At 42.7% G+C, this 25,681-nt stretch overlaps 1 protein-coding gene across 3 annotated transcripts in view; it reads left to right on the top strand.

Moving 5' to 3' along the window:
* Window positions 1-25,681, top strand: part of ITPR1 (inositol 1,4,5-trisphosphate receptor type 1) — a 327,139-nt gene that overhangs the window by 139,142 nt on the left and 162,316 nt on the right. For 2 of the 3 annotated variants that reach the window (XM_081245777.1, XM_081245776.1), the window contains exons 11-20: window positions 1,172-1,267; window positions 3,171-3,215; window positions 6,781-6,935; window positions 13,186-13,285; window positions 14,275-14,435; window positions 14,956-15,097; window positions 17,694-17,852; window positions 19,956-20,128; window positions 21,957-22,076; window positions 23,086-23,280. In XM_081245777.1, the coding sequence (XP_081101903.1) occupies window positions 1,172-1,267; window positions 3,171-3,215; window positions 6,781-6,935; window positions 13,186-13,285; window positions 14,275-14,435; window positions 14,956-15,097; window positions 17,694-17,852; window positions 19,956-20,128; window positions 21,957-22,076; window positions 23,086-23,280 (1,346 nt within the window). The remainder of the gene's footprint in view (window positions 1-1,171; window positions 1,268-3,170; window positions 3,216-6,780; window positions 6,936-13,185; window positions 13,286-14,274; window positions 14,436-14,955; window positions 15,098-17,693; window positions 17,853-19,955; window positions 20,129-21,956; window positions 22,077-23,085; window positions 23,281-25,681) is intronic. The other variant, XM_081245778.1, reaches the window with a different exon arrangement.

The following is a 25,681-nucleotide window of genomic DNA, read 5'->3' as shown; positions in this document are numbered from 1 at the left end:
AGTATTGAATTTTGTTTTGCCAGACAAAGAAAGTTACTTGTAGATCACTTTGATCCTTTGGAGGTTTGTTTTAAAGCTTCATTAGGTCAAGTGTACTGTAGCATTTTTTTAGGGCTAGACTAGCCCTGCTACTAAGGTGTGAGCCTTTGGACGTCGATACTGAATGCCCCAGGTGTTCAACCGGCCTCTCCTCTGGCTTGTTAGAATCAGAACACCTTCTAGTCCTGTGTGAACTCCTGGCTTGCTGAGCTTACGACTACCCTCTCGTTTTTTATTTGGCCTTGTGGGGTCTCGCCTTACACATATGCAGCTTGGTATTTAGCCAAAGACTAAAGGAGGCCCCTGTGCAGATTTCTGGAACTTTTCTTCTGGGGAGCTCTGTATTCTGCCCTGACAGATTCCAGTCACCTCAGCCTCCTTAAGTTCTGACATATCTCCTCACCTCAGTGAGACTGGTCTCCTCTGCTTGAATACTTCTTCTCGATGCCACTGTCCAGAAGGGGGACTTCCCCACAGAAAGCTGGAGCAGTCGTGGAGATCACCTTATTTCCCTGTCTTCAGAGATCACAGTTGTGCACTCCCTGCCATCCAACATCGGAACCCAGTTGTTTTGTATATCTTACTCAGTTTTCTCGTCATCTATGGCGTGTTCATGTATTGTGTGAGGTGTCTATTTATGGCAGCAACTCCAGTGCCAGTTATTCCATCATGAGCAGAAGCTACAGTCACATTTATTTGTATGCTGAATTGGCCCCGGCACTGTGAGTGTCCAGTTTCAAAGCACAGGCGTGTGGGTGTATTATAGTGCATGAGTGCATGGATAAATTGCTGTTACAGTTTTCCATGAGATTCTTTTTGTTTGTTTGTTTCGCCTTTTGTGGATGAAGTCCAGGATCTTAACTTCTTCCTTATGATTAAGGCAAATAATCCGAAAACCACTGAACTTTGTCTTACAACCGTTTCATGTTAATTAGGGGACTCTTTTTTCTTTGGAGAAACATTGCTTAACAATACATAGGATACTTGTTACGGGTTTGTTGGAAGATAATGATTTTTTTCAGCTTAAATACGGCTCCTGCACTATGACTTCTGGGTGGTGTCTCAGATTTGGTGCTGCCCTTATTTGGATGGACATTTCTTCCACTCCTGGTGATCATGTCTCCTCTTGCAGGTGGTCCAGCATGACCCGTGTCGGGGTGGAGCAGGATATTGGAACAGCCTCTTCCGTTTCAAGCATCTTGCTACCGGGCATTACTTAGCAGCAGAGGTAAGTGGCAGCCCCATAGTTTTTCTCTTTCAAGGATGATGCACTGCTCTTTCCTCACTTACCTATAGCCATTGAGTAGTTAGGGGCTGAGGGTAATGCTCAGTTACCTAGCTTTTCCTTCTGCTTTTCTGTTTCCTTCCACCTCATTTCCCTGCTTATAGACAAGGAGACGCAAAAATCGTCAACATATTTTAGTATTTGACAGGGATTCTGATCAAGATGTGGGGAGAAGGTCAGTTAGGAAATAATGCTGTCGTGGGAATGCATTGTCCATCCTGGCGACTTCATTTAATAATACTGTGTTGTATACATTTGACTCTGAACAACGCGGGTTTGAACTCTGAACGGGTCCAGTTACCTGTGGATATTTTTCAGTAGTAAACACTGCAGTGCTACGCGGTCCGTGGCTGGTTGAATCCGAGAATGCAGAAGAACTGCATGCAGATGGGGAGCCGCAGATTTGGAGGGCCAGCTATAAATTATACACGTGTTAACTCCCGCATTGTTCGAGGGTCAGCTGTATTTGACAGTGGCTAAGAGAATAGATCTTAAAAAAAATAATGCTAATCAGGGTTTTAGGATTATCTTTCCTTTCTTTTTTTTTTTTTTTTTTTTTTTTTGCGGTACGCGGGCCTCTCACTGCTGTGGCCTCTCCCATTGCGGAGCACAGGTTCCGGACGCACAGGCTCAGTGGCCATGGCTCACGGGCCCAGCCGCTTTGCGGCATGTGGGTCTTCCCGGACCGGGGCACGAACCCGTGTCCCCTGCATCGGCCGGTGGACTCTCCACCACTGCGCCACCAGGGAAGCCCATATCTTTCCATTTTGCTCTGGTTTACTACTCTCACCGCATCTTATTTACCGACCCTGATCCTAACATGAATGACCAAGACTTGGCCGCAGTGAAACATGGTATGTAAAGCTGCAAGCATTAAAGCCCATAAAGAATTAGGTAATTTTATAAAGCCTGGTTACTCAGAGCTTTAGTGGAATAGACAGGGTCTTTTACTTACAGGAATGTAAAAAATCAAGGTGATGTATTTTAAATGACCGTGAAGGGTTTTTGAGGAAAGGCAAGACTCAACACTGAAGGATGGGAGGAATTTCCCTTTTAGTTTTGTATTAAATTAAGGAGCCGTGTTACCGTGTGACAGATGTTGAGTTTTACTCTGATCTTCTGGAAGATGTACGATGCATATTCATACCAGATTCTAGCCGTACATCAAGGGACACCTCCTGTCGTCTGGTACCACTGGTGAGACTGCTCAGAGAGTTTCAAGGTGATGCCTGGGTGTCAGTGTTGCTTCTGCAGCTGACCCCAAGGAAGGCTGAATCTAAATGTGCCAACCCTCCTGGGATGCCTGACACTTGTATGAACTGATGATTTTGAAATATTGAAGAGCCGAAGATCAAGACTAAGTTGAAATTTAAAATGGAGCCATAGGAAGTTATGGACCCAGCTAACCAGCTGCGAGAAATGTTGATTACATGGTTTGCCAAAGATCATTGGTGGTTGCATTATCTGTTATGTCCTGGGGTGAATGTAGTTCTTGCTGGAAGCCAGACATTTTTTTATTTCTAACTAGAAATAAGCAGGATTATCAATGACTGGATACTGATCTTTTATTTATTTCAGGCTTTTAACTGTTGCTTTGCTAGTGGATTCTTTGTGTTCCTCTGTCTACATTTGAGAGCCATCTATCGGTGACTGGTAGATTGTTCCATGTGTGTTGTACCCGTGTGACGTGTGTTGTGATTGTGGCATGCTGGTTTCGTGAACAGAGGGAAGGGAGAAGTTCTTAGCTGTCCAAAGATATTCGCAGGCCTTGAAGTCTCCTGCTAGCGGGGCCAAGTCCTTGAGAAAGCAATGGATGTTTTAATTTCCGATGATTCTTTTTCATCAGGTAGACCCTGACTTTGAGGAAGAATGCCTGGAGTTTCAGCCCTCAGTAAGTATGGACAAGAGCCTTCTTGTCTTCGTCTGGTAGGGTGAGGACATGTGATCTGGAACCCCATGTAAGAAACTGCCCCTGTGGTCACTGAGTGCTGGGGAAGGGGAGAGCTTACTCTGCCTTAACAGAGGATCTTGTTCTGTGCTTCCCTTGAGGGCAGTCATATCCCCTTGTGTCCTGGTTGGTCCAAGAGACTGTTGGTCATGATGCTCTTTCTGTGTGCTTAGTCAAGGGGTCTCCATCTCTAAGTTGCAGAAGTTCATGGTGTCTCTTGGAATACTGCTAGGTTGGAGACGGTGATGTTTCCTGTAGAAGCCAGCCTTTTACATGCCAATGTCTCATTGCTGTTGACCTGAAACTATGACTCACTCAGATGTCTTCAAGGAATGAGTGTATAATGTGGACCCTGTCATTTAGAGTGTGGAGGTAGCACATGAGGCATGACCGCTGATTAGACACTCAGTTGTCTAACCATGTTTCCTTTCTGCAAAGTCAGAAATAGACCTTATTATGTGGTTTGGAATTTTAATGCCAGCTGGATCCTTCTTTGGAGGCCATATTGCCAATTAATGCTGATATGGAGGCACTTGGGTTGGGGGTTCAGGTGTCCACAGTTATGGGTTGAAGAGGGAAGTGGTTGTGTTACAGGGAAATGATGGGTGTATGTCATGCAGTTCTCTCGTGGAGTGCTTCATTCTGGTCTAGGATTAACAAAACACAGACCCAAACGGTTGCTGCTCTGTTTGACGTTGTGTGTCCGTGTGATCATCTTGATGGCGAATATGCTAGGTGGCATTGAGGGTATTATTTTTTGTAAAATTTTGAAAAAATTGGACACTAACATAGGTACATTAATGAAGGGAGTTGGGGTGGAGATAATACAGAATATAATTGTCAATGAAAGTGCTGTGAATTCTGCAGCAGCCATGAACCTTCTAGTTAGGTTTGGCCGGAATGTTAGCTTTGGAAGAAACGCAGAGTTCTAGCTGAGGGTGTCCCACCATTAGTTAGTTGCTGGACTTGCTGGGGGACTAAGGCTCCCCTCAGAGGTGGCTTTGAAGGAGAACCATGGCTTCTTTCAGGGAGAGCTGATGTCCAAGTGAACCTTGAACTCTGTGTGGAACGGGACTGCTCTCTTGGCCTGTTCATGTGCGAGGGAAAGACAGGCACGTGCAGTGCAGCGGGAAGGACACAGTGATCAAAAGTAGGGCGGGAGAGAGTCAGACTTGGGTTTAAATAGCAGACCCACTGCTTAGGAGCTGTGTGACTCTGGACAGGTTACTTGCCCTCTCTGAGACTGAATTCCCTCATCTGTAGTTGTAGACAATGGGCTGGTTGTAAGGACGAAGTGAGATGTTGTGCAAATGAAGTGCCTAGCCCACAGTAAACACTTAATAAATGGCATTTTTGTAAGTTGCAAAGGATGATTACCATTTTCACTGCCTTTCCATCCAGCAGTTCCTCTGGGCTGCACAGCAGTTGCACGAAGAAATCGGGACAGGTCTCTCCATCTTTTTTGACGGGTGAAGAAGCAGAGAGTGGTCCTCACTGGCCACATGCCTCAGGGTCTCTGGGAGCGCAGTCATCTTTCTACTCTTCCGTGCTGCTTCTGCGTGCCAGGGCAGTGCCACGTGCCAGGGGGTCTGGCTGCAGATCTGGGCTGCGTTGCTCTGGCTACTCGGGGTGGCGGTCCTCGCGTGGAGGAGGGGTGTGAGTGGGAGGGCTCACCCTGCACCCACAGGGCCAGCAGCGCAGCTCCTGCCTCTGGGAGGAAGGTGTCAGCGTTGGGAGGGTCCTGCACCCTTCACCCTCCTCTTGGCTGGGAGACTCGGGAGTGTGGGAGAGGAAGCCTCTCTTTCTGCTCTGCTTATTGGTCGCGTATTTCCTGAGACTGGCACCCAGTGCCTGTGGTTTTGCCTGGGACCCCATTCGGCTTTGTTGCTCTCCTCTTTCTAAATTCAGCAGCCCCCTTGAGCCACGGGCTTGATGCCACAGGGACAGAAAGAACAACCCGAGGCTGGCTCTCGTCTGACAGCCTTCTGCACATGAGCCTTTCCTCCCACTAGATGGCAAACGCCGACTGCACTCAGGAGGATGAGGGCGCCTTGCTCAGTCACAGTCCAGATGCAGTGGACTCAATGCAGTTGGCATTTTTCTTCGGATGTGTGGCAGGTCTGAAGTTTAACTGCCAGTCTGTAGCTGAGCCCCGTGTCTCACAGCAGAACCGGGGCAGGGTTTATGTTGAAAGCGGTGTGTGCAGCCCTTTGCAGGTAACAGTGGTTAGAAGAGGGCAGATGCTGTTCAGAGTGCTTTCTGCTGAACTGAGCTCTTGGAGATGTCCTGCCCCTCTCCAGTGGACTCTTACGTTAACGTAGGTGGAATGACGAATGGGGGTTTGTTTAGCCAGAGGCACAGGGTGTGAGAAGGAGGGAGTGTCCGGGGGAGACAGAGGCTTGGGATGTTAGAAGAATTGTTTGCATTTTCTTTTCTTTCTTCCTTCGCTCCCTCTCTTCCTTCCTTTTTTTTTTAATAGACAAAGGCTGGGGCTGCTGATGAACTGCAAAAGCAAGCTGTTGCCTACAGTCCTAGAACTCAGGCCCCGTGGAATGAAATTGTCTTAACGCTCTCTCCTTTGCCTGTTAGATTTGCTTTTCTTTTCTCCATTCCATTTGGAAAGGAAGCAGGGCCTCAGCCTAAGCAAAGCCAGATAGAGACAAGGGAAATGTGATTTTCCTAGGACGTACAGGTGGATATTGTCATCTTGCAAGGATGTTAAACATGAAAAAAGATCCCGTATAGAGTCACACGGCGGAGAGCCACCTTGTGAAGCCTGTCAGAGCAGGCACTGGGCTCAGCATGCTGCTTCCGTCTTCTTAGGCAGATGGCCTTTGGAGACTAGATGTGTTATTACAGTTTCTTGGGAAAGCTTTCATCCTTGTTCTTCAGCCTTGACTGTCAGAGATTTTCTTCAGTCTCAGCCAAATCCCTCACGTAGCAGGAGGGGCCCCTTTTCCCCTGAATTGTCGTCAGCAATTGATTAATTAGGAACATTTTTTCAGGGCTAGTCTGACTTCTCAAATATTTTTCTTGGCCACACGGGAATAGCTGCTTACAAACACTTGGATTCAGGTTTATTTCATTGCATTGTTTTTTTTCCTCCTGGGAAGTAGCTGGATCATATTCTTGCTAGACAGTTTCACTGTAGGTTAACACAACTGCCCATAACAAAATCCACAGGCGAAGTTTCTCACAGTGCTTTTCCTCTCTCCCGACCCCTGCACCCGGATGTACCGCCTGTAGCACTCTGCCCGTGGAGAGCTAGTAATGCAACCCCACGTTGCTTAAGCATTTTTATTGCAACACCAGGAGGTAGAGTGTAAACATTCTTGGTGTGGGTGGCCAACTCTCGTCTTTGATGACTGCTCTGAAACTGTGGTGCTTCTCCTGCCAACTACTGACGCTCACTATTGTTTCTTCCCTGTTCCTGTGGACTGTGCAGTGATTGTAGTGAGGGAAGGCCGTGGCATGTGCAATCCTTGACTTGATGACTTTTCCTCCTCAGCTGGACTCTGATCAGGATGCCTCCCGAAGCAGGTTGCGAAACGCCCAAGAAAAGATGGTGTACTCCCTGGTCTCTGTGCCCGAAGGCAATGACATCTCCTCCATCTTTGAGCTAGATCCCACCACCCTCCGTGGAGGCGATAGCCTTGTCCCAAGGTATGAGTCCAAAACGGCTTATCTTAAGTGAGTCAGGGTGGTATATGCGGCCTGGCTGGGGTTCTTGGAATCCAAAACATCATAGTCGTTCTTGAAGCTTTTGTACAGGATTTGGTAAAGGATTTGTTCTGGTTGCCCATTGAAATGACATCTGATTTTTCTTTTTTCTTTTCTTTTTTTTTTTCCATGGCTTATCAGTTGTAAGTTCTCAGTAGTCAGTGGTTAGCTGAGACGTACTATGTTTAGGTGAACAAACCAAACGTTAAGCTTAAGTAGCTCAATATTTCTAGTTTCCTTTACTCTCTCCCTCCTTTCCAAATCTGAGAGATCTTCTGGTCAATTGAATAAACAATTGAAAAGAAATTCTAGAAAATGGAACGTTTGAAATTCACTCAATGCATAGTAAATTTTATTAAAGGTATTGAGAAATCAGACCAGTCTTCTTGGGTTATTTTATTAAATTTGACTTTTAGTTTTGTTGCATAAAAAAGTATTTCCATTTACTAGACCGTAAATGGAACAAAAGCTCACTCTTAAAATCAACAGGGACTTCCCCTAGCGGTCCAGTGGTTAAGACTTCACCTTCCAATGCAGGGGGTGCAGGATCAATCTGCGATTGGGGAGCTAAGATCCCATATGCCTCATGGCCAAAAAACCAAAACATAAAACAGAAGCAATATTGTAACAAATTCAATAAAGACTTTAAAAATGGTCCACATTAAAAAAAAAATCTTGAAAAAACAAAAAATCAACAAAAGTATTAATAGTGGCTAACACTTGTTGAATGCTGACTCCATGCCATCTATAATGCTAAATACTCATGTTATATAATTTCACCTTCACCAAAACCCCTGTGAGATAGGTATTATTATTTGACCTTTCCTAGAGGTAAAGAAATGAGGCTCAGAGAATTTAAACAACTTATCACAAGTCAGCGAGCACCGTTGCAGAGCCAGATAGGGCTGTTCTGGCAATTCTGACTCTTGGACACAGCCTTGGGGAGTGGAAGTCTCACGGGCACTGGCAGGTTTTACACAGGGCCCCTCTCTCTGAGGATTCCTTTGTGTTTCATTATTCCTGTATATCATTGCTGTTTACCTGCTCAGCCAGAGCTGGGCTGGGAAAGTGGTAACTGCAGCTTGGGTGCTGTTACAACCGGAGGAGAACACAGAAATGTCTGTGTAACACAAAAGACTATGTTCTTAAATATTGTATTATAGGAAACATTAAAGGAATTGTAAAGAAAGTAATGGCTATGGAAAGGTTGGTATCCAAGTGTCTAGCCTACACTAGACACTTAGGTGCTAAATAAAATTAGACGGCAGAGAAGGGAATGATTAACGCTAACAAAAATGCCAAAACATGAAATAAAAAAAAAAGAATTAGAGGAGAACCTCCTCTTGTGCTGGATACTCTTCCTGTTCCTCTCAGAGTGATAAACAGAAGGCAGTGTCCACAAGAAGAGAACCTTACAAGGAGGCTGTTCATTGCCATTCAGCACAAGGATCGCTGGTTCTTACCCTCTGCTGAGTCATTAACCCCTTGAGAATCTGGGAAAAGCTGGAGATGTTCTCCTATTAAATCCTAAATATGGGCACAGCTTCGCATACTCCAAGTTTGTCCTGATGTAGATTGCTTTTTTTTTAATGATATATTGAGATATAATTCATGTATCGTACAATTCACCTACTGGAAGTGCTCAATTCATTGGTTTTTAGTAGATTAGCAGAGTTGGGCAACCATCAGCACAATTGATTTTAGAACAATTTCATCACCCCAAGAAGGAGCGCCGTACCCATTGGCAGTCGCTCTCATGTCCCCAGGCTCCACCCCTCAGCCTTAGGCTAATCTGCATTTTGTCTCTATTGATCTGCCTATTCTGGACATTTCATATAAATGGAATGGCTTTTTGTGACTGGCTTCTTTCACTTAGCATTATTTTTAAGATTCATCCATTTTGTAGCATGTATTCTTCATTTCATTTTATTCCTGAATAAGATTCCACTGTATGGTTATGTCGCATTTTATTTATTCACTTATTAGTTGATGGCCATTTGGGTTATTTGCCTTTTTCTGGCTTTCCTGTGAACATTTGTGTACACATTTTTGTGTGGACATATATTTTCATTTCTCATGGGTCTATACCTAAGAGTGGAATTAGTGGGTTATGTGGTAACTGTATGTCTAACATTTGAGGAACTGCCAGTTTTACATTTATAGTTTTATATTCCCACCAGCTGTATATGAGAGTTCTAATTTCTCTCCAATGCTTGTTTATCTGTCTTTTTTATATTTGAGACATCCTAGTAACTGTGCAGTGGTATCTCATTGTAGTTTTGACTTGAATGTCTCTGATAGCTAATGATGATGACCTTCTCATGTGTTTATTGGTCATTTGTATATCATTTGTGGAGACACATCTTTTCAGATCCTTTGCCCATTATTTTTTGGCCACTTAAAAAAAGGGTTATGTGTCTTTATTATTGAGTATTAAATGTTCTTTATTACAAACTCGTTATCAGTTATGATTTGCAAGTATTTTCTCCCATTCTGTAGATTTCTTCACTTTCTTGGTGGTGTCTTGTGAACCATAGAAGTTCTTAATTTTGTTGAAGTCCAGTTTATCTATTTTTGCTTTTGGTTGCTTATGCTTTTGCTTTCTTAAGAAACTGTTGCCTAATCCAAGGTCACAAAGATTGATGCTAATGTTTTCTTCTGAGAGTTTTAGTAGTTTGTGCTCTTTTCACTTAGATCTTTGATCGATTTTGAGGTCATTTTTAAAAGTATGGTTTGAAGTAGGGTAGATTGCTTTTGTAAAGTGTCCTTTCTCACTGACTACCTAGATAGGCATAGGGACTATAGAATCCAATTGCGTTTTGGTTTAAGTACTTTTCCATGTGTTGTGTCCTCTATTCTGGAAGTTCTTTAATGGATTTTGTTTTTAGGCTCCCAGAAGACAAGGTAATGACGTTAGTTTTATTTGCTAAGTTTTTTGTTTGTAAGGGTTTGCAAAGAACAGAACCATGTGATGTAAAATATCTGTCAGAAGATATTTCATGGCATTCCCTTGGTGAAGAGGAATGAGGTGCCAGTTGGCCATATTCCCCAGTGGGTTGGAAATCCCCATGATCCCGTGGGAAGGGGAAGTTTGAATTTCTAGGTCAGCTTGCCAAACAGCTTTGGTTGGCTGTAGAGCCCTGCTTCTGTATCCCCTTGATTCATTACTGTTTCTCTGTTGGAAAACATTCTTTGTGGGCAGTTGTCCATAGACAGACTGATTGTTAACTCATAAGCAAGGGAAGCCTTGTGTTCACCCTGGAAAAAGTGTCTGGCACGGTTTACCAATGTGTTTATTATTAGTTATGATCTTGGACTTGGTCTTAGCTTTCTAAATTTTTATCTGTTCTTGCCCTTGGCCACCAGCCTCAGAGCCAGAAGTAAACAGGGCCTCTTATTCATTGATTCAGTGGAGTCATAAAAATTTTAGGAGGAGTACACACATTTCCCTCCATCTTAGAGTTGTGCTAAATTTTGCTTCTTTGAAGATCAGAAGGTCTGGCGGTAGATACATGAAAGTACCTGAAATGTTACCAGTAAAGAACTTTTTTTGTAATAGTCATTGCTTGAAAGAATGCTTTCAAGACAAACTGAAAGGGATAGTGACAAGTCCCGAATATAATAAGCAAGATAGTAAAATTGCAATTTATGCAAATTAGGTGCAATAAATGAACATTGGGAGAGCATCCAGCTTTGTGGTTCTTTTGCAGTTGTCCTGATATTATGACTTTTGAGCTAAGGATTGGGAATGAGACTTCAGATGAATAGATAGAATGCCCTTGGTATTTTAAATGAACTTTGACACAGAACTCTATAGAATGTAGTCAATCATCCAAGTAAAAGTTAAGCTCCAAGCTTTCAGTTATACTTTGAAAATAAGAAAATGAATCCAAGTTCCTCAGAAGAAAAAATGCACATCTCTGTCAAATTTCTTGTTCATGTTGTTTAATTTATATTCGTGCTATTCAGAGTAAATACCACTTGTAATTTTCAAGACAGTTAAAATGAAGGAAGTTAGAGGACCTACTGAAGAGATGTGCCTGGTTTAATGTGCCCTCCCCCGTGCCCCTTTCCCATGAACTTGTGATGCTACTGTTTTGAATTCCTCTTAATGCAAATGACTTCCATGCTGTCCTTTCTGCTCTGGTCCCACCAGTGTTTAAAGTTCCAGCTCAAGTTTTCTGTAACAAAAATATTCCATGACTCCCTGAAGCCTCCTTAATCTCCTCCTCTAAAAGTCCTTACCTTGACTGTCTCCCATCTTAAAGCCTTTCTAATGTGTCTCCTGTTACTTTTGCTTGGCGTGCGTTCATTTCATCTCACTAATGCGACGGTAGATTCCTTAAGAGCAAGTATTATGTCACTACTTCTTTAAAAGAAAAGCAAATTTGAAAAACATTGTAAAATGATCCATGCTCATCATAAAAAGAAGCAACAACAAAAATATTTTAAAATCTCATGGAGAACAAAGAGACAAGTAAAAAAATTACATAAAATCTAACCATTCAGAGGTAACTACGACAAACATTTTGGTTTTCTGTAGTTTCAGACATGTCTCTGGGCACACAGATAACCTGTGTATAATTTATCATAAATGAATCATAAGCTATTTTTAACATTTTTTCCACTGAACAATATATCCTGTACATACTTCCAAGTGAACAAATATCGACTGTAATCATTTTAAAGAACTCTGTACTATTCTGTCTTACATACTATAATTAACTAGCCCATTACGGAGACATTGGGTTGTTTGAAAGATTTTCACTATTATAAAGAATGCTTTGTTGAACATCTTTCTGCCTCATTTTGCACCTGTACTGTCATATCTTAAGAAATATAAAAATAAGATTGCTAGATGAGAAGGTAGATACATTTTACATGTTATACCAAGCGCCAGACTCTCTTCAAGAGCTTAACCTGTTGACACTCTTACCATGAGTGTGTAGAACTCATTTCTCTAAGCTCTGTAAGCTCTCTAAGCTCTAAGTACTGGGTTGTATCCGTTTCCAGGATCTTTGGAATATGATACAATAAAATGATATATTGTTTTAATTTGTATAAATTGAGGAAGTTGAATATGTACTTGGATGTTTATTGGTCATTTATGTTTCTTTATTAAATTACTGGTTTGTGTACGTGTTCCATTTTCATTTCCAATATTCATGATGTTTTTCTTACTGATTTTTAAGATCTCTCTCTATATGTGGATTAATACCCTTTTATACTATATATTAATCTTTTATTTTCCCAGGTTGTCATTTTTCTTTCAGTTTCGTTCATGATGGTTTTTAAACTTTTTTCTACTTTTGCTGTATGGAAATGTAAAGTTTAAACTATGTAATAAGATGTATTCATCTTTTGCTTCTAAAGTTTGGAAATCTTGTATTTTGTTATGTGCTTCAAAAGGCTTTCCCTCTCACAAGATTATTACATTTTTACTCACATTTTCTTCCAGGTATTTTATGGTTTTATTTTTTGCTATATTGATCCATATGAAAATTTCAATTACTGCTTTATCATCTCTCATGATAAGCACTAATAGGTACTCAGTAAATACTTTTTGTTACTCTGTCTCATGCTCAGTTTGTTCTGAGATAGTCATTCACAGTGTATAATTTTATACATGCATACCTCAGGAATACGGTGGGTTCAGTTCCAGACTATCGCAATAAAGCAAGTATCACAATAAAGCAAGTCACACAAATCTGGGGGTTTCACAGTGCATATGAAAGTCACGTTTACAGTACACTGTTATCTATTAAGTGTGCAATAGCATTATGTCTTAAAAAACAATGTACATATTTAATTTAAAAATACTTTATTGCCAAAATGGAACCTATAGACTTGAATGATGAACAAACCCTTAATTTGTTCAAAAAACAGAAAAACAGTGTCTGTTAAGGGCACTAGAGCCAAACATTGATAGAATGAGGTGTGGCTGCATTTAGAAATACAGCACGAGACAATCACCTTAGAGTGATTATGAATGGTTTGCCACTGTAGATCTGTCAAAGTGTATCTTAGACCAGAACCGTTTGCTCTTAAGTTTATGCTGTCAGTGTGTGTAGCGGAAAACCATTTTGGTATCCTTTTTTTATTCTTATGGGATGTATTCTAGGCCAGTGGCTATAGAGAGCCTAAATAGCCCTGTCCCTAAAATCCTTTTTCTTCTTTTTTTCTTTTCCTTTAGAAACTCATATGTCCGGCTCAGACACCTGTGTACTAATACCTGGGTTCACAGCACAAATATCCCCATTGACAAGGAAGAAGAAAAACCCGTGATGCTAAAAGTAAGTCCCTGAACTTGGCTGCCTCCCTTGGTCTCATGCTCCCGATAAAAGGGCTCCTTTGAGGGCAGATGGGGGCGTATGGAGGTCTGAAGTTGTTGCTTCGGCAGGAGCATGGTGGCAGACAAACTTGAATGTGATGAAAGAATTCTTTCCAAGGGACCTGGCTAAAGCAAGCCCAGTGCTTTTGAAATAACTAGAACCTTTTGTTTTGTTCCATAGCTTCTGCCCTAAAGATTGAGCAATTGTCTGGATTTCATGTCTGTCTGAAGGCTGATTTCGGCTGGGGGAATGTTTGCTTGTGCCTTGACATAAGTCACATACCTAGTTGATTTCCCACAATCTTTATTATTTCTTTATTTCTCTTTGTATTTAAATGTGTACTTTTATTTCTTGAAAGTTCTTCCAACCTCTTCAATTTCTCTCCCTGAAGCCCACCTCTCCTTTCTTGCCTTGTTCAGGATCATAGAGCATAAATACACAGACATAGGGTTTTTCTTTTTAAAAAATGGAATTATACTCTCACATAATATTTTTTGGTGATGGGGAAGACTATTGGAATTTTTTCCTCTACTCTAATGAACATTTTCATGTATATAGAAAAGCTAAAAGATCAGTACAGTGTCTACCCTTATAACACTCTCAGAAACAAGAATTACCATTTTGTACATTTGATTTTTTCCCTATGTATTTATAAATGTGTTTTTAAATTACAAAAGTCTCAGATGCTCCCTGTAACACATGAAGCTATAAAATCATAGTACTGCCCCATTTCCTGCCTTACTTTTCTCCACAATACCAACCTCTAGAGGTAACAGCTGTTGATGATTTGGGCTACATCTTTCCAGGTGTTTTTCTATGTCCGTTTATTTGACCCACAAGAGAGCTCTAGGCTTGTTGGATTGCCCCATGTCCCATAAATACAGTGTTTGATTAATGTCTTACCCTGTCAGTCTAAGAGGCTGTTCCACAAAGACCATCTTGCTTTTCAGATTGGAACCTCTCCCGTGAAGGAAGACAAAGAAGCATTTGCCATAGTTCCCGTCTCTCCTGCTGAGGTTCGGGACCTGGACTTTGCCAATGATGCCAGCAAGGTGCTGGGCTCCATAGCTGGGAAGCTGGAGAAGGGCACCATCACCCAGAATGAAAGAAGGTGAGGGCTCCCTGCCAGAACTGGGCACGCTCATCATCACCCACTGTGGGTTTTTGAAACCCCTTGCAGAGAGAGAGGGTGCTTGGAAGAGCTCCGTGTGAGAGCAGCAGGCCTTAGCATTTGTGGGTGGCTTCAACTTGTGGTTTTCAAGAAATAGTTACCTTTGCTTTCACTGTTCTGAAAGTCTCTAAACTTGTAAATATCTCCTTCTTTCTCTGTTTCCCTGTCTCCAACTTGGTCTCTGGAACTGTCTTACTGAATGTCAGGGGTTGAGGTTACTCTGAGATAAAATGTAATGTCTGATATTTTGTGGAGGTGGTAATGTTTTTGTGGACAGTGAGGTATTGTCTCTGTTTCACTCTTATTGGTAATTGGCCTCAACTGACACTTTCAAGGAAACTGGGAGAATGGGTTTGCTTCTGCTTAACTGGTTCCTTTGGCCTGAAGGCTTCCAAGGTGAAGCTTTCAGCCTGTTGCACGTCGAACACTTCCCATATCTAATAGCTTTTTTCCTCCTAAGATCTGTAACCAAGCTGCTGGAAGACTTGGTTTACTTTGTCACTGGTGGAACTAATTCCGGTCAAGATGTTCTTGAAGTGGTCTTCTCTAAGCCCAACAGAGAGCGGCAGAAGCTGATGAGAGAACAGAATATTCTCAAGCAGGTCAGTAAGTGGTGACATATTGGGTTGGCTTTATAAGAAATCAGTTGTATCACTGCTCTTATAGAGGGATGTGAATGATTTCCACCTCGCAGGCTGGATCCATTGACTTTAAAAAAAAAATAGACTTAATTTTTTTAGAGCAGTTTTAAGTTCACAGCAAAAGTGAGTGGAAAGTAGAGAGATTCCCCGGGGACCTCATACCTCCACACACCCACAGCCTTCCCTGTTATTAGCATCCCCACCAGAGAGGTGCATTTGTTATAGCTGATGAACCTACACTGACACATCGTAATTGTCCAAAGTCTGTAGTTTACATTAGGGTTCACTCTTGGTGTTGTACGTGCTATGGGTTTGAACAAATGTATAATCACATGTATCCATTATTATCACGTCATACAGAGTAGTTTCATTGCCCTAAAAATCCTCTGTGCTCTGCCTATTTGTCCCTCCCTTTCCCCCAACCCTTGGCAAGCAACCATTGATCTTTTTTTTTAACATCTTTTTTGGAGTATAATTGCTTTACCGTGGTGTGTTAGTTTCTGCTGTACAACAAAGTGAATCAGCTATACGTATACATATACCTCCATATCTCCTCCCTCTTGCGTCTCCCTCCCACCCTTCCTATCCCCTCTAGGTGGACACAAAGCACCGAGCTGATCTCCCTGTGCTATGGGGCTGCTTCCCACTAGCTATCTATTTTACATCTGGTAGTGTATATATGTCCATGCCACTCTCTCACTTCGTCCCAGCTTACCCTCCCCCGTCCCCGTGTCCTCAGTTCCATTCTCTACATCTGTGTCTTTATTCCTGTCCTGCCCCTGGGTTCTTCAGAACCATTTTTTTTTTTTTTAGATTCCATATATATGTGTTAGCATATGGTATTTGTTTTTCTCTTTTTGACTTAACTTCACTCTGTATGAGACTCTAGGTCCATCCACCTCACTACAAATAACTCAATTTCATTTCTTTTTATGGCTGAGTAATATTCCATTGTATATATGTGCCACATCTTCTTTATCCATTCATCTCTTGATGGACACTTAGGTTGCTTCCATGTCCTGGCTATTGTAAATAGTGCTGCAATGAACATTGTGGTGCATGACTCTTTGAATTATGGTTTTCTCTGGATATATGCCCAGTAGTGGGATTGCTGGGTCATATGGTAGTTCTAGTTTCAGTTTTTTAAGGAACCTCCATACTGTTCTCCATAGTGGCTGTATCAGTTTACATTCCCACCAACAGTGCAAGAAGGTTCCCGTTTCTCCACACCCTCTCCAGCATTTATTGTTTGTAGATCTTTTGATGATGGCCCATTGATCTTTTTATTGTATTCATAGTTTTGCCTTTTCCAGAATGTCATATAGTTAGTATCATACTGTATGTACCTTTTTCAGATTTTACTTCTTTCACTTAGTAAAATGCATTCAGGTTTCCTGCATCTTTTCATGGTTTGATAGTTCAGTTGATTGTTAACACGCTTGTTGAATATCAGCCGTGTGAGAATTTACCTGTTAGGAACCCCAACAAGAATTCAGTTGACAACTTTATTTTCCTCACAAATAATATCAAGTGCAGTGTATCCTTAAGGTTATTTCATGTGTCTGGGAGATTTGGAGTATATGATAAACTCAGAAGGCCTGTAGAGGCTCTTATGGGGACCATTATAAGTCACCAAAAAACCTGCCTATAAATGAAGAATGAATAGAAAATAAAATGAACTCACAGAAAATACATAGATGATGTAATTTGGTATAAAGTTAAATAAACTGGGGTAGAAATAAATTAGAATAAACTGGGGTAGAAATAAATTAGAGGGAGAAAAGTGACAAGTCCAGGGTAGATGAAGTACATGGAAATGTATGCCATACAGTTCTCTAAAGCTGTTGGAGGCTGGGCCACTAGAGCCAAAAGAAAAACGTGTTAGTTACAAGTCCCATAGTTCTCCCTAGGAACTTGGATTTGAGAATCCTTTCTCCTTTTGGACTGTGATAGACAATATTTATTAACACTCCATCCTGTTTCAACAAGGGTTTAAAGTCCCAGAATAAATTATGCCCTGCTGTTTGATGTGATAACTGCCAAATAAGACCTCTGGCTTAATGCCCATGCTCTTTTCCACAGTAGTGATTCCTAGAGGGTCTGAAACTGTGGAGGAGCCTTCGTTGATCACCTGTGTGAGCACTACACTTACGACCTGACACTTACTATCTACTTTAATCCTTACAACACCCTTGTGAGCTAGGTATTATTTTCTCTATATTACTGCTGAGAAAACTGAAGGTTACCGTGACCATGATCTGTACCTGTGTAATTTCAACCTAGAATCTGCTGATTCCAGAGTCTGGGCTCTCAGGCAGTGCTTGAAACACTGCATTTTCAAGTATTTGAGGACCAATTAGGTCCAGGAGGACTGAATTCAGGGAGGAGCCAGTCCCAGGTGATGGAATGAATGCAGTTTTCAGGTTCATGATTGTTTGCATAGAGAGATTTTCCTATATAGTTTAGCCACCCTTGAGGTTATATTACTTCCAAACAGAAGATTAGCCCTTAAAACAGTAGGTGATGGCAGTTTGTATTCTTTTCTTTCTGCAAACAGATCTTCAAGTTGTTACAGGCCCCATTCACGGACTGTGGTGACGGCCCGATGCTGCGTCTGGAGGAGCTGGGGGACCAGCGGCACGCACCCTTCAGACACATCTGCCGCCTCTGCTACAGGGTCCTGAGACACTCCCAGCAGGACTACAGGAAGAACCAGGTTGGGATTAAGGACCAAGGGAAAGTGATGGGCAGCTTCCTCCCTGAAGTTCATGTACTTTCCTCAATGAGTTTTAGGTGTCACATGTATATTTATTTAATAGTAGTTCATTGTTAAGTTTGCTCTTAGAAAGGAAACGGATTTCTTTTGCAAGCCTGGGAAGATATATTACAGAGTTGAGAAGGATACTCGAAAATTCCCCTTCTACAGCCACCTTTGAATGAGATTTCTTTTCCTTGACATTGGTATTACATATACAGTACTTCTTATGGCCCATTCCCGTAAGACTTAAGGGCACACTGATTCCATGTGCTTATATTGAAGATGGAGTGAAATCTTTTCTTCCTGTCCCATCCATTTCCTCCATCTCTGCTGGTAACTTTCTCTTTGTTTTGGTTCTGGCTCATGTTTTATGACATTCTAAGTCATCAGCTGTGTGATGACAGTAAACACACACACAACCAATATATTCTCTCCGTGAATTAGGTGCTTTAACCTCTGTGAGGGTTCCTAACAATTGGACATTCTGAGGCATCACTGTATCAGTAGTTCTTAACTGGGAGTAATTTTTCCCCCAGGGGACATATGGAAATGTCTGGAGACCCTATTGAGTGTCATGAGTTGGGGATGCTACTGGCATCTATGGGGCAGAGGCCACGGATGCCATTAACCTCCGGCCATGCACAGCACAGCCCCCTGCAACAAAGAATTTTGCGGCCCAAGAAGTCAGTAGGTAGCGCTGAGGTTGAGAAACCCTGCGCTCCGTAAACTACTGTAGGTGCACAGAGTGATGCTTATTGTAACCGGAACTCCAATCCCTGCCTTGTGTTACAAAAGGTTTTGTCTTTAAGCTCTGAATGCTCCTACATCTGGCCTTTAAATTTAAACTGTTCTCTGTAGTTAAAGCTTTTTGTGTATCATCATAAAGATAGTGTTGATCCTAAGCAGTGCTCTAAAATGTTAGATGTAACTTTGTTAGCTGGTATTTCTAAACCTTTCTCTTTGCCTTTGCTACTGTTTAAATATAAAATATCACATACCCGTGATGCTATGTTTGGTAGTTTTATGGTTGCTATAAATCTGCCTCTGGTGCATGAATACCATACTCATACCATTACTAGTGCCAAAGTGATTTTATTCTCTTCCAGTGAGGATACATCAGAGTCTGTCGTGTGTGCCAGGACATTTTGCTTGTACGTGAGGGGACTAAACCAGTCCCTCTTGCTGCACTCTGGATGTCTTTGCTTGGTTGCTTATGGACCCTGTGCCAGCTGGCAGTATTATATCCCTGGGGGCTGATGAATTCCCAAACATGCATCCTTATAGAGTGAGGGCTGAAGTGTGGCCCATGTCTGCTGTGTTCATCCTGAGTCACTTTTAGAATTCTGGAATTAATGAAAAAAAATTATACCAAGTTTCAAGGGCCGTTTGAACTTTGAGCAAGCAAATAGTCTGTTTTGGGCAGGGAAAATGTCTTTGAATAGCAACAAACAAACATTCATAAGAGGCTTCCTGGAGTTCTTAAATATTTCTGTGGAATGTCATGTCTGATCCCCAAAAAGAAGCCAGAGGTGTTTTCATATGTTCTACGAATATACTTGACTGGCTTACATATTCCTAACTTGTTTCTGCTACCCACTGACTTCAAAAATGTATTTTCACCCCAGATAAGGGAAACGCAGTGGGGTAGCATTGTTCTAAATATCCAGGTAGGCTTGACTGTGTTTAATCAGCAACACAGAGCAGTGAGGCACGGTTAAATCCTCTTGAATTAGTAATAAAATCAGAGCTGAAAAACAACTTTTGACCTTTCGAAAAATAAGTCACTACATTAAAATTTATACAGTGGGCTTAATAAAAATGCCTATCTGTAAATACAGGATATTTTACTTATTACATCTGTGTGGCAGGTTGAGTAAAAATAAAGGATGCGAGGGAGTGTGCAGCTGTCGCCCTGGGTTAGAAAGTTGTGGAAAGATGCTCCCCTGCGATTTCCCTCATGGGCAGTCGTGCTCCCCAGGGGCTGCTGCCCCCTCCCTTACTTCCAGCCTCATCCCATTGTCTCCAGTCCTCCCCACTCACCTCGCTTTCCTTCCTTCCAAGGAGTACATAGCCAAGCAGTTCGGCTTCATGCAGAAGCAGATTGGCTATGATGTGCTGGCTGAAGACACCATCACGGCCCTGCTCCACAACAATCGGAAACTCCTGGAAAAACACATCACCGCGGCGGAGATCGACACCTTCGTCAGCCTGGTGCGAAAGAACAGGGAGCCCAGGTGAGGCGGGGGCGGGGTTGATAGGCAGAAGCTGTCTTTGCATTTCCCATGCAGGCACTGAGTGGGTCATGGTGCTTTTTCCTGGATTTCCTTTGTTTGGGGCTGTTAGGGAGGGACAGGTTTTTTTTTTTTGCGGTACGCGGGCCTCTCACTGTTGTGGCCTCTCCCGTTGCGGAGCACAGGCTCCGGACGCCCAGGCTCAGCGGCCATGGCTCACGGGCCCAGCCGCTCCGCGGCATGTGGGATCTTCCCGGACCGGGGCACGAACCCGTGTCCCCTGCATCGGCAGGCAGAGTCTCAACCACTGCGCCACCAGGGAAGCCCAGCATTTTTTTTGTAAACATCTTTATTGGAGTATAATTGCTTTACAATGGTGTGTTAGTTTCTGCTTTATAACAAAGTGAATCAGTTATACATATACATATGTTCCCATATCTCTTCCCTCTTGCGTCTCCCTCCTTCCCACCCTCCCTATCCCAGCCCTCTAGGTGGTCACAAAGCACTGAGCTGATCTCCCTATGCTGTGCGGCTGCTTCCCACTAGCTACGGGTTTTGATTGGGCAGGTCTTGACAGGCTCTTTGATGAGTAGCTGAAAGACCTTGGTATGGGAATGAGAGCAGGGTAGCATCCTAGCTGCAACATTTACCAGCTGGGTGACCTTGAGCTTTAACTTCCTCATCTGCTAGATGGGTCATTGTGAAAATTAAATGAGAATAAATACATGTGAAGTGCCTGGCACTTAGTAGGTGCACAGTAAATGACAACTATCGGTCACTCATTCACTTCGTAGCACCCCATGGTGATCAGTTAGAACTCCCCCAAATATCATCAGTTAGTCTTTTGCACACATAGTTGTGACTTGAGTGTTTTTATTTACGTTAGTGAATTCTCTCAATTCTGTTGCGTTCATACAGATCTCCCCCTCCCCCTACGCTCTCTTCCCTCTTTTTTCCTCCTTCTAATTAATTAAGATGCACACCATTTCAGGTGAAGTGGGAAATAGTTTACAGTGTGCGTATCATGAACGGTGACACTGGAAAGCTGAAAGTGTTCTTTTAAAAATGACGGCCCCCACCCATAAAATAACATTTTATGGCCCATTCTCATGTGCCAGTGTGTGAACTAAGTAAGCACTTGGCATGAATTAGCTCATTTAATCCTCAGAAGAACTCTCTGACGTTCTATATTAGCCTTTTTTGTCGATGAGAAAACTGAACCACAGTGAGGATAAGTAATTCCCCCCAGATAACAGTACATATCAGAACGTAGTGGATAAGAACCAGAACCAGGGTTCTGATTTGGGCCTCAAGCATCAGAGCCTTGCCCCTCACCACTCTGGGTACCCTGCATCCTAACCATGTCTTCCTTACGTGAACTTCTTACTTGGTGGTTCCTTCTGTTCATTTTTACCTTGTCAGCTCTTCCTCACAACAGTCACTGCCATCCTTCCTCTTTTGCTTTTCTTTCTTTGCTCTCCCTCCGTTCCTCTCTCCCTCCCTCCCTCCTTCCCTCCTTCCTTCCTTCCTCCCTCCCTCCCTCCCTCCGTTCCTCTCTCCCTCCCTCCCTCCCTCCCTCCTTCCTTCCTTCCTTCCTCCCTCCCTCCCTCCCTCCCTCCCTCCCTCCCTTCCATCTATCCATCCATCCTTCCTTCCCTCTGGTGTCTGGGTTTCTGGGGGTTCCATAGATGCTGACATTAAAACCCAAAGCCTCACTGACTTGTGTTAAAGGTAGGCTGGGTCAGTCCTCTTGAGGGAGAGCCAGGCTCCCAGAGCCCAACCCCTGCTCTGTCTACAGAAACTGTTTTATTTGGTTTCTCTTTCTCGATAGATTCTTAGATTACCTCTCTGATCTCTGCGTGTCCATGAACAAATCCATTCCGGTGACCCAGGAACTGATATGTAAAGCTGTGCTGAATCCAACCAACGCTGACATTCTGATTGAGACCAAGTGAGTGAGGTCTGCGGGTTTAAGATAAAGAGAGATGAGAACGGGATTTAGGTGGAGAATGCGTGGCTCAGTGGATGTCTGTGCTCATAGGTAATAAAACCCAGCTCCTTGATTTCTGAAGTCAGGTTGGCTGGCTATTGATCGTCCTCTTGCAAAGGTCTTGATCAGAGGAATTATCAAGTTTGCTTTTGGTGTGGGCTCCTCTGCATGGTGATGTCACATACTTTGACAGTAATGTGAGCTCACCAGGGAACGTTTTACACACCCTTGGTTTAATATTAAGAGTTTAAAATTCTCTAATTATGATCATCAGTTTTAAATTTTAAAGGAGGTAATTCATTATTGATATTAAGTCATTGTAGGCAAGAGCTTGTTAAATCATCACTGTTCAAAAAGTGTTAATTGGTCCACAGAAGTTTTGGTAATAGTAGCAATTTGTTTTTAGCAGGGGAGCAGTTTTCCTGAGAAGCATAGTGTCAGTAATATTTAAATGTTAAAAAAAAATGTTTAAAAGAAGTTTATTTTAAAAACACTAAATTATGCTCTAAACTAGTGATTTTTTTTTTTTGTTTCTCATGCATAACTTAATTTTGGGCTTGGGCTGATTCCGGCTTTCTCAACCTTGGCGTTTTGATGTTTGGGGCCACGTAATTCTTTGCTGTGGGTTCTGTCCTCTGCACTGTAGGATGTGTAGCAGCCTCCCTGCTTCTACGTGCTAGGTGCCAACAGTACCCCTCCCATTTGGTTGGGACAACCACAAATGTCTCCAGACATTGCTAAATGTCCCCTGGGAGACACAGTCACCCTGGTGGAGAACCCCTGGGCTAAAGCGTATGAAGACGTTAATGTTTGGTTCTTTGTGGTTCTGCCGATGGGAGAAGTGAAGTGGCTTTCTGTGTGTGTCTTTGTGCTGAAAGTGCAGCTAGAGTTCAACGCTTTAATACAGTTGATCAGTGATGAGCAAGGATTTCAAACATAATGAGTTCCCCCCCCTCCTCTTATTTTCCAGGTTGGTACTCTCTCGTTTCGAATTTGAAGGTGTTTCTACTGGAGAGAACGCTCTGGAGGCAGGAGAGGATGAGGAAGAGGTGTGGCTGTTTTGGAGGGACAGCAGCAAAGAGGTTCGCAGTAAGAGTGTGAGGGAACTGGCGCAGGATGCTAAGGAGGGGCAGAAAGAAGACCGAGACGTCCTCAGCTACTACAGGTGCGAGGGCGGCATGGGTGTCCTCTGATGAGATCATCTGTCAGAAAGACGGATGTGTACTTCGGGAGTTTGTAGAGTGTAAGGTTTCATTGATACTTAGATAGGACATTGCTCTCTGGGTGTGGCTCCGTCAAAAGAAGGTTGAGTGTTTGCATCAGCCCCCAGTTACAGTTGATCCCTACATAGCATGGCACATGACACGGATATATTTTGTAGTAGTTAAGAGTCAGGCTGCGGGGTCACCTCTCTACATAGTAGTTTTTTTGTTTGTTTGTTTGTTTGTTTTTTTGCGGTACGCGGGCCTCTCACTGTTGTGGGCTCTCCCGTTGTGGAGCACAGGCTCCGGACGCGCAGGCTCAGCAGCCATGGCTCACGGGCCCAGCCGCTCTGGGGCATGTGGGATCCTCCCGGACCGGGGCACGAACCCGTGTCCCCTGTATCGGCAGGCAGACTCTCAACCACTGCGCCACCAGGGAAGCCCTACATAGTAGCTTTTTGACTTTGGTCAAGTGATTTACCTCTTTAGGTCCCAGTTTCTTTATCTATAAAATAGAGACAATAGTTACAACGTCATAGAACTTTTGCAGACAGAGCTAGGAAATGTGTGTGTCTGTACACACATCTGTTTGTCTACGTAGACACACACACATCTATTTCTATATCGATCTATATAAATGTAAACAAAATCATGAGTTCACATCAGTACTTCCAGTTCTGTTCCAACACTGTAGCGTGATTCTAGCCTTCACCCTTCTGTATTCATAACTCCTTCCTCTGACAGCGAGAACCTGGCTGGCACTGTCCCCGCCATGTTGCTCAGTCTCCATCGCTGCCAGTCACCTCCTCCCTCCCAGCGTCACCTCGGTCCCAGCTCTGAGATGTGCTGACTCAATAAATACTTTTAAAATAAAAGAAGAGGGAAGGAAAGATGAGGAAGTGCTTACAGCATTTTCTAATAGAAATAAATAAAACTTTGCAATTACAATGCCCTTTGTTACCTCCTATATTCTTTCTCTCCATTCAGGCAGATGGTGTGTGACCTTCCACACTCTTTGTGTGTTTATATTTTACATTTCTGTACATTCATAAATAATATATAGTATTTTGTTGATTCTTAAAATTGTATATAAATGGTTCCAGAGTCTGAGTTCCATTCTGAAATCTGCCTTATTTTTTCATATTGTTTCTGAAATGGATTCATGCTAATGGTGGTAGGTCCATTTCTTTCATTTGGACTGCTGAATGCTATTCCATTTTATTACTGTGCCACATTTTCATTGCTCTTTGATATTCAGTGTATGCCACAGTTTAGTTTTTCATGTCGGGAGATATCCTTGTTCAAATTTGTGCATATGTGTAGGAGTTTCCATTCCACACCAGGGAATTATGAGATTGGGGGGTATGCATATTTTAAACTGACCAACCAATCCTAAATTGGCTATTTTGGTGTACACTCCCACCAGAAGAGAACTTTTATTTCCCTTTGTCTTTGCTATCTCTGAATACTGTGATGCTTTTTTAATTTTTGTTAATCTTACGAGCATGAAATAGAACATAGGTTAATCCTCGTTTCACTGATATCTAGTGCGGTTGAGAATATTTCCAACTCATGATTATTGGTAATAAATAGGGTTTTAAAGTTAGAAGCTAGAATTTGCCACTGTGGAACCTTATGGCTTTCTTATTTCACATTATGGGTATGGTTACTCTTTTTTTTTTTTTTTTTTTTTTTTTTTTTGCGGTACGCGGGCCTCTCACCGTTGTGGCCTCTCCCACTGCGGAGCACAGGCTCCGGACGTGCAGGCTCAGCGGCCATGGCTCACGGGCCCAGCCGCTCCACGGCATGTGGGATCCTCCTGGACCAGGGCATGAACCCGCATCCCCTGCATCGGCAGGTGGACTCTCAACCACTGTGCCACCAGGGAAGCCCCTGGTTACTCTTTTAATGTTTGCTATGTCTTCTGCTGACAGTGAATGAGAAAGAGTGTTTCAGTGGTCAGATTTGGAAGTCAACAGAGATCATATGTAATTAGGTGAGGAAGAAACTGTAACATTTTGAGGAACCCCCTATTTCTTCTACCATGTTTTTCACGTGTGTGTAAAAGTCAAAGAGGAGGGCTCTGTGGGATAAGACCCTGAAAGTATCATAAAATTTCTAAGCAGACTCAGTAAGGGTCTGAAACCTTTACCATTTCCTATGCGGTCTTTCATATGCTGCATAAAAGCAGAACTAAAGAAACAGGCAACCGTTTTCAGCCTAATGCTTCCCCCCACCACCAGCATTTTATAAAATAAACAAGGGCAAAATGGCATCAACTAGCCATGTAATTACTCCCACACAGCAGGGTAGGCACATGTGACTGTTGGCGTGGCTTGAACTGTTCCTTTTTCCGCTTGGTAC

Source organism: Mesoplodon bidens (assembly GCF_964165515.1).
Source record: "Mesoplodon bidens genome assembly, chromosome: 10".
NCBI lineage: Eukaryota > Metazoa > Chordata > Mammalia > Artiodactyla > Ziphiidae > Mesoplodon > Mesoplodon bidens.
The sequence above is the reverse complement of the archived record's forward strand: the minus strand, read 5'-3'. Positions and strand labels throughout refer to the sequence as shown.